At 34.9% G+C, this 12,812-nt stretch overlaps 2 protein-coding genes across 4 annotated transcripts in view; one reads left to right on the forward strand and one right to left on the reverse strand.

Moving 5' to 3' along the window:
• Positions 1-1,739: 1,739 nt before the first annotated feature.
• RpL15 (ribosomal protein L15) lies at positions 1,740-5,504 on the forward strand. Of its 3 annotated transcripts, XM_077440776.1 has the most exons (10): positions 1,740-1,847; positions 2,027-2,213; positions 3,066-3,202; positions 3,281-3,391; positions 3,472-4,058; positions 4,245-4,298; positions 4,478-4,525; positions 4,715-4,761; positions 4,955-5,018; positions 5,260-5,504. In XM_077440776.1, the coding sequence occupies exons 2-5, from the start codon at positions 2,042-2,044 to the stop codon at positions 3,664-3,666; spliced, it is 615 nt and encodes a 204-aa protein (XP_077296902.1). In that variant the 5' UTR covers positions 1,740-1,847; positions 2,027-2,041; the 3' UTR covers positions 3,667-4,058; positions 4,245-4,298; positions 4,478-4,525; positions 4,715-4,761; positions 4,955-5,018; positions 5,260-5,504. The 3 variants fall into 3 exon arrangements, with proteins under 3 accessions (XP_077296902.1, XP_077296901.1, XP_077296903.1); XM_077440775.1 differs by having other exon boundaries at positions 3,472-4,298; XM_077440777.1 differs by lacking the exon at positions 1,740-1,847 and having other exon boundaries at positions 2,024-2,213; positions 3,472-4,298.
• A 1,064-nt stretch (positions 5,505-6,568) lies between these two features.
• Positions 6,569-12,812, reverse strand: part of Men (NADP-dependent malic enzyme) — a 28,204-nt gene continuing 21,960 nt past the window's right edge. Inside the window, exons 3-11 of the mRNA XM_077440761.1 lie at positions 9,273-9,431; positions 9,020-9,201; positions 8,777-8,937; positions 8,394-8,542; positions 8,136-8,318; positions 7,832-8,057; positions 7,448-7,761; positions 7,244-7,367; positions 6,569-7,166 (exon numbers count right to left, since the gene is read on the reverse strand). Of these exons, the coding sequence (XP_077296887.1) occupies positions 7,051-7,166; positions 7,244-7,367; positions 7,448-7,761; positions 7,832-8,057; positions 8,136-8,318; positions 8,394-8,542; positions 8,777-8,937; positions 9,020-9,201; positions 9,273-9,431 (1,614 nt within the window). The 3' untranslated portion in view covers positions 6,569-7,050. The remainder of the gene's footprint in view (positions 7,167-7,243; positions 7,368-7,447; positions 7,762-7,831; positions 8,058-8,135; positions 8,319-8,393; positions 8,543-8,776; positions 8,938-9,019; positions 9,202-9,272; positions 9,432-12,812) is intronic.

Below are 12,812 nucleotides of genomic sequence, written 5' to 3' on the forward strand. Positions count from 1 at the left end.
TGCCCAGACATCACATATTCTTGCTAAATTATAAACTCGTCTATGTATTATACTTTTTACTAAAATACATAGATCAGATGTAATGCTACACATCAATCATAGATTAATTATTTATTATTTATTTGATCTGTATGTGAAAATGATTTTAGTAAATTTTAGACTATAATATAGACTAATGGTTCGGTTATTATTGGGCACAAAACGCTCGCGCAAAAGTCACTAAAATCTCTATCACGGAACATCTGGCAGCCGAAAAGTTCATCATACTAACGAGAAAACGAGTGTCAAATACTCCGGAATCGCGATTTTAGTGACAAAGATTGTCTTTTGCGCGATCGCAACGTGCGCAATAATCCATTTACCGTTGGTAAAATATCAAAGCGATCGAAAAAGTGGAAGTGGTCCAAAATCAGCTCATAAATTCCCAACGTTCAGGAATTTCATGTAAGTGAAGCTAATGAAAAGTAATTAAAAATCAAATGACATCACGTGTATTTTTTGTGGCCCAATTCACTGATAGCAAAATATAATTTTATCGTATATTAGTGCTTATGTACAGTTAACCTCTCTATGGAGTGCTTAATCGGTTCAATAAGAAAATTAAAAAGTGAAATTGAAGGAGGACCTGTATTCTTTATCATGTTAATTTTATAATTGTTTCCCCCTTCAACTTTTTTCCTTATTATTTTTTTCCAATTATTTATTACTCTTCTTACTCTATTCCGCTTTTTTACTCAATAAATCTAACGCAATATAGAAGAGTTGAACAATTTTTTTAATGTTATTTTTATTTTATTATACATCAATTAATCAAGCATATTCGTCCAACAGATTTTTCCAAAGCGATAAGTGTGCTAAACAGATTAAGAATGGAAAAAAATACATGAAAATACAAGTAAAAATACATAAATGGAAGAAAAGAAATAGAGAAAAATAATAGCCAACTATTATAAGGTGACCATATTTTATTTTATTTAAAATCAATTTAAAAAATAATTTTTCTTTACACTTTCATTTTTAAATATGTTAATGAACATTAAATAATCATGGAAGCATATTAATGAAAATAAAAAAACGATTTCAATGTTTATGAACAGGCCCATCCCAATTAAGTTGGCTGTCCCCTCCCCCTTCCCACTCATATTAACTATTTTAATGTTTAATTACGGGGGAAAATAATTAAAATTTTACATATGACGGGTACTTAGTAGTTAGCAAACATTTTATAGTTTCAGTATTCAATTGCATTTTGCAAATTGAATACTAACAAAATGTTCATCAAAGAAAAAAAAATCCTTTGGCAGATGTATTCGTTCCCAGTAAACAGAATAAATATTCGTTACATCGTTTTTGCTGAAGGCTTTGAATATTTCAATCCATCTATAAGGGCGTATTAAACTAGTAAAATATTAATTTCCTTTATGATGAACGCTACATTTATAAAAAAAATCTTCAAACAGACTATACACGTATAAATTACGTGGTATGATGAAATGATAGTAATAATGACGCAAATCCGTATATTTCGATATCAAAGCATCAGTATTGGTGAGTGGAAAGGATACTAGTATAAAGTTTGCTTTATAGATCTACACTAGGATTATATTTATTTTATTATAATTATTAATTGTACGAAAAAGAAATGAAATAATTCTATACGCAATTAAAATATATAACTTCATATTTAAATATGTTTTTGAATAATAATTATAGGGAATTAAAAAAATATATAAAGTGGCGCATATGGTCGTATTCGTAGGTGTTACGTGGTGACGCGGAAGTGGGGCGGCAAGGCTGGGTAGCGTGCCATAGCCGGTTGGTCTCTTTCGCAGTGGGCCGTCGTACAGGTATGTCTCGATCCTCGCCATCGCTATCACCGTCACCCTCATCCACTCCGATCGGAGCCATCCGTGGCTTCCGTGGCTTCCGAGCTCGTTCCCCGTCCGAATGGCACTCTAGTCGCGGCCACGATCCGCCTCAGACCCATGACGCGACTTCAGATCACTTATGTTGGTTTCGTTGCCAGGTCTGAGCGGGCGAGATGGGCGCCTACCGCTACATCCAGGAGTTGTACCGCAAGAAGCAGAGCGATGTGCTGCGCTATTTGCTGCGCATCCGCGTCTGGCAGTACCGCCAGCTGACGCGCATGCACAGGGCTCCGCGCCCCTCTCGACCGGACAAGGCTCGCAGGCTGGGATATCGCGCCAAGCAAGGTACACTAACCTCCAAATTGACTTTCATTTGACACGTGTCACCTAACCTATAATTCCCAAAGTCGGTTGCTCTCTTCAACATAACCTTCAAAACCCGCATGGTTTCATGTTTATATGTCTCATTAAAATATGAATTATCTAGCCACGTGGAATTTTTTTAACCTATAAAACGCATGTTCAATATCACTGAATACAAGATTTTTTTCATATGAACCTTCGGTATTATTAACCCTTTTGCCCGCGGCAATAAATATAGCGAACAAGCCCTGAATGCGGCACCTTTTTTGCGAATTTGGCAATCGAGTTTTCGACCTTAAATACAGATTTTAATATTTACTCAAGTAACCAGGTATTTTAAACAATAAAACACATAATATATTTCGTAGTTTTGGCTTAATTGTCAAATAATCATTCTTCATACATTGAGACGTATCGTCGCCATTGTTCAACAGACGTGACGTCACATAAACGAGGTTTCAGTATGGTTCAACAAAAAACTAATTTTGACCGGTATATATTCATTTTAAGCAAATTGAATAGATGGCATTCAACTCTCAGTAATATATTGAACCAATTTTGAACCTTATAACAGTTGATGTAGGCGCATATAAGGCTCAAAATCTCGTGCAAAGTTCAGAAATTCTATGGAAGACACCCATTCAACAAACGTGTCGCTCAAAGCTTCCATAGAAGACGGCCGCAGGCAAACGGTTAATTAACGCCATGGTTGATTCTCCATTATCAATACAAAAAATAATAATTGGCAAAAGCTATTTGCATGTGAGGCATCGCCCCGAAATGAAGGACTCGAAAAGCTCCACGTTGTTTACTTATTGCTATTTTATTTTCTAGGTTACGTTATCTTCCGCATCCGTGTAAGGCGTGGTGGTCGTAAACGCCCAGTGCCCAAAGGTGCCACTTACGGCAAACCTAAAAGCCATGGTGTCAACCAACTTAAACCTACTCGCAACTTACAATCGATTGCCGAGGTAAGAAATCGCATTCAAATTCAGAAATTCACTTATAATAGCAATATAAGTATTAAATTCATTATTTTTTTTGTATAGGAACGTGTTGGAAGACGTTGCGGTGGATTGAGAGTGTTGAACTCATACTGGGTAGCCCAAGATTCGTCTTACAAATACTATGAAGTTATCTTGGTTGATCCCTCACACAATGTAAGGAAGTTTCATTCTACTGTATGTTTGGTCGGATTTAAGGTTTTTTGCTTTAACTCATATTTTCTCCCCGTTATCAGGCCATTCGACGTGATGCCAAGATCAATTGGATCGTAAAGGCCGTTCACAAGCATCGTGAATTGCGTGGTTTGACTTCGGCTGGTAAATCCTCGAGAGGTCTCGGTAAAGGCAGACGTTTCAGCCAGACTACCGGTGGTTCCCGCAGAGCATCCTGGATCAGACGCAACACCCTCCAGATGCGCAGAAAGCGATAAACATTGTAATTTTAAAGACGTTATTGATAATTCCATCGTTTCAATATATATTTACTGTATGGAGTAAGTTTTATACGGAGTACATTCGATACATCTTGCGATGTATCATTTTCGTGGATATGTTAATTATATTTTTAATTAATAAACATACCTTGAATTCTTATTGTTATTTATTTGTTGATATTCAACTATTCTATTATTATGTAAGTTAATATTAAACAATATAAAACTCAATTGATTTTTGGAAACAAATATACCCACTTGTCACTTTTAATTTTAACAACAGGTGTGTATATATATATATTGTATACTCAATTAATTGCTAAAATGTTCAATATGAATGCCTATTTACAGACATGTTAAATTCTTCACATACAATCACACAATTTAAGGTAAGAAAATTATTATATTTTACTTGTATGTATGATGAATAAATGATGAAAATCGTGTTCTCACTTATATGATAAAATCAATTTACATGATATTATAACTTCCGTGGATGTCTGAAGAATGTTTTAAATTTTATCTACAATTCAATGTAACTTGATTCAATAATTAATAAAGATTTTCAATTTCAGACTCCAATGTCCAGTCTTCTTCGGACTGCAGGATCCAACTTAAGCTTTATTTAGGTAATTATCACCATGAAATATTTAGACTAAGTGCATATACACATGATGATGTTTCAATAGTGTAATCAGATGAATCAAATGATTAGGAACATGTTATGTGTATCTGAATGCATTGTAGTGCTCATTAATGTCGACACATTTTGTCTGTATTTAATTAAATTCATTTTTTTTAATTCCAGATTGTGATGATCCAAACTCAACTATAGAATGGCGTTAGTTTCGAAATGGTGAGAATTTGACTTGTTAATTAATTTTATTGTATACTGCAAATGATGATACTTTACTCTTATTATTATGAGTAATTAAAAATATCAATGATTAATGAACTTCCGTGGATGTCTGAAGCTTTTTGTTTGAATATTATTTTAGAAACTTTCTAATGCAGGTTATTAATGAATGTTTTATTTTTTTTGTAGATTGGTGAAACTCTTCAATTGAAACTACAATTTTCGCTGTTATACAGGTAATTATCAATTTTAAAATTGTCTTTAATTTGTAATGATATTGGATAGTTAATGATGAAACATCATGCACCATACTGAAGCTATGTGTTGATAATTAAACCCTTTTGTACTGATGCTATCAAATAATATAAAATATATTTGTTTTATTTCATTGAAAACTTGTCTGATTTTGTATTTTTATTTTTTTTTTAGATTTGATGACCTTTATTCTGAAGCGAGAAAGGAATATCATTGGGCGATTTTTTGATTACTTCAGGTGATTATACATACATTTATACTTTATTCATATATTTTAGTATCTTCCAGAGACCTTTATTCCACGCTAAATAATTCAGTTTGGAAGTCTAAAGAAGTAGAACAAAAACCCGTCTAGGTGAGATATTAGGATCTATCAATGCCTAATCTCTCAATCCAGACCGGAACACTCTTTATCAATGATTATTGACGTTTTAAATTTCGTTAGTGCCAATACTAATTCGTCAATTCTTTTATTTCAGATTGAACTTTGAATCAAATGATGTCAAAATTTAGTCTTACCCTTGCTGATCAGCCGATTGTTGCTGGGGCTCAGGAGAGATCAATAACCAGGAACTAAATGTTATTAGTCTATTGGACTAGTATCAATACTCATTATTAGTTCGGTCTGTTATAAGCAGAAAGGCTTTTTGGCTTATTCATATTGTCTGTTTTGAATTTCCGACGAGATGAAAAATATCTAAATAATAAAGCGATTGAAAATATTTTTGTTTGTTTCCTTCAAAATCCTCCCTTTTTTTTACATACCTCTACGTTTCACTTACGATTACAATTCAGGAGAAAATTTGCCTCATCCAATCGTTTTCATACTTTGTCATATTGCTCATTTTGGTAATCAATAGTAAATGGATCCTCCGTCATTACGATGGTGCAAAAATATCGAAAGACGGAAGAAGTTTGAATTTCTGAAAAGTGACGACATCCAGTTTTTAGTTTTAAACAGATAGCGGCAGTAAAATAAAATTGGTTTTTTTATTCAAGATAATAATTATTTTATATTCAAATTATAGAAGAGGTATGTTTTTAAAAAACTTTTTTTATTCACATTTAATAAATTGTACACAGGCCAGATGATCAGCATACATTTGAATTTTAAGAAATAGGTAATTAAGGATTACAGTTGTAAATACATACATCTATAGCATTCATTCCATAAATATATTTTTAGGCTTAAAAATGCAGTATTCAAGCCTTACCCAGAAAGGCAATCGAATTTTGATTTACTCTGGTTTTGAATATGCCTATTTCCGAACTAGGAACGAAGTCTTGACCTGGAGGTGCAGAAAAAATCGCTCCATGAAATGTCACTCATATATGAAGACAAAGAATGAAAATGTTGTACAACAACCAACCATGCATTGCCACGATTTCGACCCTCAAAAAAAGAACGATAAGTTTATAAGATACCTCAAAAAATCAAACCCATAATTAATAGTGATCATCGTAATATAATCAGCAGTTGAACATGAGCTATGATAACTAGAGGTAGGATAGTCACAGTGCTATCCATTGTTCGGCAAACCTTTAACAATGCATTTACAACCTTTGAACAATACACGGCCCCCTCAGGCACCGGTGACTAATGATAACAACACATTGCATCAAATGTGGATATGAAACCAAATTCAGAAACATTCCTATTTTGTAGTCAAACCAATACAATAGTAAAAGTATTTTGTATATAAATGACGATTCCGTCTGCATATTAGACAAATTCGTTGTAAAATAGTTGGTGTGTTGTGTTGATGATTCTCAAATTAAAACAACAATTGCTCAACATTCTTTAATTATTATATTAAATATATATTACATAAAAAACTGTATATGCATATTCACAAACATTAATACATGCAATAATTCGATGCATAATTTGCACCAATGGACAAAAATTTTAAATTGGAATGAATAGCAAAAATAATTATACTTTATAAATTTTCCAAGGAATGTTTCGACATTTGTATACATTTATAAACGATAATAAATAACATTACAGAAAATATTTTTGGTGTGCTTTTTCTATAAATCAACATTGCTTTTTAAAAAGCAACTGATGTACATTCTTCACACACAGTTACGTTTTCAAAGAATAAATTATTTAACTTAAATTTATAATGGTTCATTTGATGATATTGACACTTGTAACGAGTAAAGGTCTCGATTGAAAATTTAAATAATACACAATATGCTTATGATTAAAATACGTTTTAACGAGAGCATTGCAATTTTTTCCGTTCGATAATCATGAATAAAAATTAGAATTCCGGCCATGAGTAAACTGGTGGTATGGCAGAAGTATAATTGTAATCGTACATCTGCGCTTTGATAAACGCCTCTTTGTCTTCCGGCTCCGGGAAAATGGATGCTTTTCCTGAAAACAAACGACTCGTTTTATACATCTGCTGTATTGAGTGCGTCATTTCTGCATACTATAATATAAATAATCACCTTTCATATAGGCGAGTTCGGCGATCCTGGCACCTATCTTCAGCGAGTGGGTTTGGATCGCCTCAATCGGAGGGTATAGTCCACCTTTTTTCAGATCATCGTCAGTCACCAACTTAGCCAGCGTCTGAAATATTAATTGACGTGTTTAAATAACATGTAAATTAACTTTCATACAAGAACACGGTGTGGATAATAAATACATACTTCGGCTGCCAACAACATGAAATCATCGGATATGTCGATGATGCCTGCACAGATAATACCGAGAGCCAAACCGGGGAAGATATAAGAGTTGTTGCCTTGACCAGGATAGAAAGTTTTCCCCTTGTAGGTGTATGGTGGGAAAGGAGATCCGGATGCGAATATAGCTTTGCCTTCAGTGTAAGTATACGCTTGCTCGGCTGTACATTCTGCTTTGCTCGTTGGATTTGACAGTGCAAAGATAACCGGCCTAGCGTTGTTTCGTCCCATCTCACACAATATCTCTTGAGTGAAAGCACCACCGATAGCAGCAGCACCTGATGCATCGACAGATTATTACTAAACATTCAACTACTTAAAACCTGGTGAAATATTGTAAAGACTGACCTATGAGTACTGAGGGCTTTACGATGCTGACAACCTCTTGTAAAGTTTTAATCGGCACGTGCGACTTGGCAAATTTAATCTTGTGCTCGTTCAATCCACCGTCTGGTCGATTTTTCACAATCAGTCCTTTAGAATCGACCATCCAAATCTTGGAACGGGCTTCCTCGTCGCTAGTACCCTCGGCTTTCATAGCTCGCACGCACAATTCAGCAATGCCGAGCGATGCCTGAAACAAAATAGAAGCCATTAAAATACTATTACATCATCATAACTATACAAATCATATGTAGAAGTCGTTAAATACCTCTCCAGCGCCTTGGAAGACGACGACGTTGTCGGACAGTTTCGTTTTTGTGATTCTCAACGATGCCAAAAGTCCGGCAACAGCTACAGCAGCAGTACCTTGGATGTCATCGTTAAATGTGCAATACTTTCCCCTGTATTTAGCCAACAAACGGAAAGCATTTGAATTTCCAAAATCTTCAAACTGAAATAAAGCACATCATGAATTACTACTCTGGAAATTAATCAAAATTTTTAATTTAATGCGACAAAACATTACTTGAATTAGACAATTTTGTCCGAAACGCTTCACGACAGCTTCCATAAATTCATCTAAAAATTCATCATATACATCGCCCTTAACACGTTTATGCCTAAGTCCAATATACAACGGGTCATCTAACAATGATTGAGTGTTTGTGCCGACATCTGAAGCAAAATCACAATTTGAAAGAATTAATATATACATATATAAAATAAATGAATAATTCATTACAAATACTATATTGTTTTGATTATATCTTCAAAGATCCAAAGCGATTTATACACATTAAAAGAGCTTTTATGACACATAATTACATTTATATAAAATTTTACAAACAAATTCATATGCAAGCATGTAGAAATCAGCAAAATTAGACTTAGTGCATATAATTAACATACCAAGGGTAATAGGTAAACATTGATGAGGTTTGATTCCAGCTAAAGCAGTGTACAATGCCAATTTTCCAACAGGAATTCCCATACCCTGAGCTCCGAGATCACCTAATCCTAGTATACGTTCTCCGTCTGTTACTACGATTGCACGCACATCACTCTCCGGCCTAAAAATCAACAAAAAACACACAAATGTAAAGGAACACACATCAACAGTGCACTTGACAAATGATAAATAAAATCCCATACCAATTTTTGAGAATCTCATATACATGTCCTTTATCATGAATGGTGATAAATAAGCCGCGTGGACGGCGATAGACTAAACCGAATTTCTGACAAGCCAATCCTACAGTGGGTGTGTAGACGATTGGCATCAAATCAGCTACATTCTCACCGATGAAACGATAGAACAAACGTTCATTTCGATCCTGCCGACGAAATCCAACAATGAAACCAACGATTTTATAATAAAAACACTAACGTTTCAAATGTTACTTACCAGGAGTCCCATTAAATATATATATTTGTTGAGATCATCGTCGTACCGATCGATGGAAAGTCGACACAGTTTCACTTGTTCTTCTTGGGTCTTCACTCGAGGGGGTAGCAGGCCATGGATACCTATAGTTTGACGCTCTTCTATGGTGAAGGCCATACCCTAAAATTTGGAACAATTGATTTTATTACAACACACACACACACACACTTCAATGCGGTTATACAATATTGCGATCCACATGCTCGCTATTTAAATACATTTACATAATAAAGTGTTGCCAAACATAGCTTGGGGTTATATTACACGAGCAAATGTAAATATTTGATCTGGTGATTTGAAAAACCCATTCGATCAGTTGAGGAGTATAATTAACAACTTTTTTTAATATGATTTTGTGTCATGTTCCTCACACGCATGCCCTTCTGAAGACAGCGGATCTATTTAATGAACTAGGTTAATGGTGATTCTGTAATATCTTGGGTCATTATCTAGGTATGTGGCAAGGTCTACCTGCATCGATTTTATAATATGAGGATAATTTATTAGACGCAACAGTGACCCATTACAAATGTATTCGTGCAGTTACAATAAATTTATGACTAATAGAAAAAAACCGGAAAGAAGTACGAGGATAAACCAATAAATAAGGCAAACTAGGCGTGTAAAACTAGCACCCTATTTCAGAACAAGCTCCAAGGTTATCATATTGTTAAATAAGTTTATATACACTTCCCCAGCTGCCCGTATTCAATTTCGATTTTATTAAAGCATTCGGGATTCAAAAACATCAGTTTCACTTTTTAGTTGCATCAACGTTTTGTTTATCAGAAGATGACTGAATTTAAATATTCCATTTTCATAGAAGAATATTAACAAAAAGTGAAAACTGAAGTTTTTTAGGCAAAAAAAGGTCACTGAAGAGCAGTGGCGTATCTACTATGACGCGGGGGTATGCGGTACATGCGGGTCATTGGGGTCGAAGGGGTTCCCTAGGAGAATCTCTAAATATTAATTGCCCACAAATTCTCATAAATAGTCACAGTTCCTAAGCGCCCGTTATATATTATGACAATATTTTGTTTATATCTCAAAATTCGAAAAGCAAAGCTGGGGCTCCGAGACCTTTTACTGTTACTTGTGATATGGATTGGTCTTTAGAAGAAATTCAATCGCTCAATTCAGACTTATTGAACTTGCAAAGTTTAACATGAAGAAGCTCAGAAACTGTCTTTAAAATATGTGATTGCATAATTGGAAAATTAAAAAACAAGGACATTTTCAATATGAAAGTCCATTTTTGCATGCGGGACTAATTTTTCCTAGTTGCGCCACTGCTGAAGAGGTCAATGTTTGAAAATCAACAGTGATGTTCTAACGTCCTGCGGGCCGAAGCAGTGCTTACTGAACATAAATTACTTATTGAACGATCGATATTCTTAGAGATATTAATAACCTGATATATTGACTATTTGTAATTTAGATGAAACACTACACAGTCGTTACCCATGCGATAGTCATTGGCCACTTGGTTTAAAATAATACATTTATGCTAATTGGCTATAAATTAATATTGTATTAATATTTTGCCAGTATATAGTTACAGTCACAAGGGCACAAAAGGTACTCAATAATGTCACAAAATTTTAAAACCCATATAGTCAATAACTATATAGGAATAATCAGAATTGTATACATACATATACGTACGTAGGAATCAAATTTTATTTCAGCTTAATTTTATTTTATATATTTTATTATTATAATAAATACATTAAAAATGGATAAAAAAAAATAATAACAAGTTAATGACCACTGTGACCTGACAAAAAAATTATCAATCGTTGATCTCATTCAAACAAACTCGTGTTAAATCTCATGAAACTGACCAATTCATCAACACGACAATCAAAAAGGTCCAAATGCTCTCCTATCACGTTAAGGGCGAAAACATACTGAGTGGTACGTGGCACATGTATTTTTTAAGATAATTTTAAACATGCAAAAAAACCAGTGGCGTAGCGTGAATTCCAGGTGCCCCCCCCCCCCCATATATTTGGGTGACCGTGAAAATATTCGTTTATCATGCATACATATGAAAAACGGTTAGTATATATATCAGTGGCGTGCGGTAAAACTCTCTCTCCCCCCGCCTCGTACATCCTCGATTAATTTGCGCGAGCAGGATACAACAGGAACAAGAGGAACAGGCTTTTCCTCCCGTATCTACGCGCGCACATTAAACAATGCTGTATGACAAAAAAAAGATAATTTCACCGCATGCCAATGGTATATATTATATATATGTATGTACATAGTACCGTTTACCATGCACCCTTTTTTTATCTTTCGACTTAAGATCTTTCGATTTTCGAACTTTGCCTTCCGATATTTGCTTTTTTGACCTTTTTCGGTCCCGTAAAATAAATTTCCAAATTAATAATTCAAACCTTTTTACGTACATATACCTATATATCGAAGTGCACAATATGTTTAAAGCAGGAGAATTTTCGCATGATCACAAAACTTCATCTATTGTTACTACGTAAATCGATAAAGTAAATATACAAGAATAAGAGAGAATTCTCAGAAAATAGTTTGAAAAAAGGAACAAATTAAAAAATCCGTAAAAAAGGCGCGCCGCTTTGTGGCGCCCCCCCGCATTGCGGGGTCTGCGGGCGCGGTAGGTACGCCACTGAAAAAAACGCATCACCCCTAGCTCATATACATGGTAAACGGCAGTAGCGGCTCGTCTATATGGGTTGCGGGGCTACAGCCCTCCCAGTATAGTACATATGCATGCTATTTTTGTCTGCATTTGATCACCGGTACTATAGCCCGATTAATCTCTGCAGCTCCCCCCCCCCCATGAATTCTCACAAGCCGCCATTGGTACACAATCCCAAAAATCACCCCCTGGAGTGTTTTTGGTGATATTTTATCCTTGCTTGACGGTGATCAATAACGGTGAATTCCATATTTGAAGAAATATAGGAGAAACTTGTCGGTTGCATATGGATATGCATACATGTGTGACCTCCCAAATACATATATGCACTCTGCACGTGCAACTACACCCCAATTCGGTTTGGGGAACACCCAATGTTTATGGTCACACGGGAAGCCGAGGACGTGACGTCCCATACCACTCAGTGTGTTTTCGCCCTAAGGTATCGGACAGCCTCTATAAGAGACGAGTTGCTAAAGCAGACAATAGATTGAAAAAGTCGACGATGACGCAAAGCTTTAAGAGATTCAGGAGCCCAAAATTTAAGCTCTGCTAAAATCGAAATGTTGTTAGTACTTCCCTTTAATAATAAATATTTGGAAATGGCAAATATCCTTCTCGAAGATAGTTAGTCAAAGCCTAAGATATATGTATGTATAATTATGATTAAAAACAAACCGATCCATCAATGGCTGCCAGACATTCAGGAATGCTGAAAAGGATCTTCCTGGGGGAAAACTCCCACCAATCGTGTCCAGGTTCCATCATATCTACCAAACTACATATACTGAGCAATTATACAAACAAAGCATTTA

The sequence above is a fragment of the Arctopsyche grandis genome, chromosome 11 (genome assembly GCF_051622035.1).
Source record: "Arctopsyche grandis isolate Sample6627 chromosome 11, ASM5162203v2, whole genome shotgun sequence".
Classification (NCBI taxonomy): domain Eukaryota; kingdom Metazoa; phylum Arthropoda; class Insecta; order Trichoptera; family Hydropsychidae; genus Arctopsyche; species Arctopsyche grandis.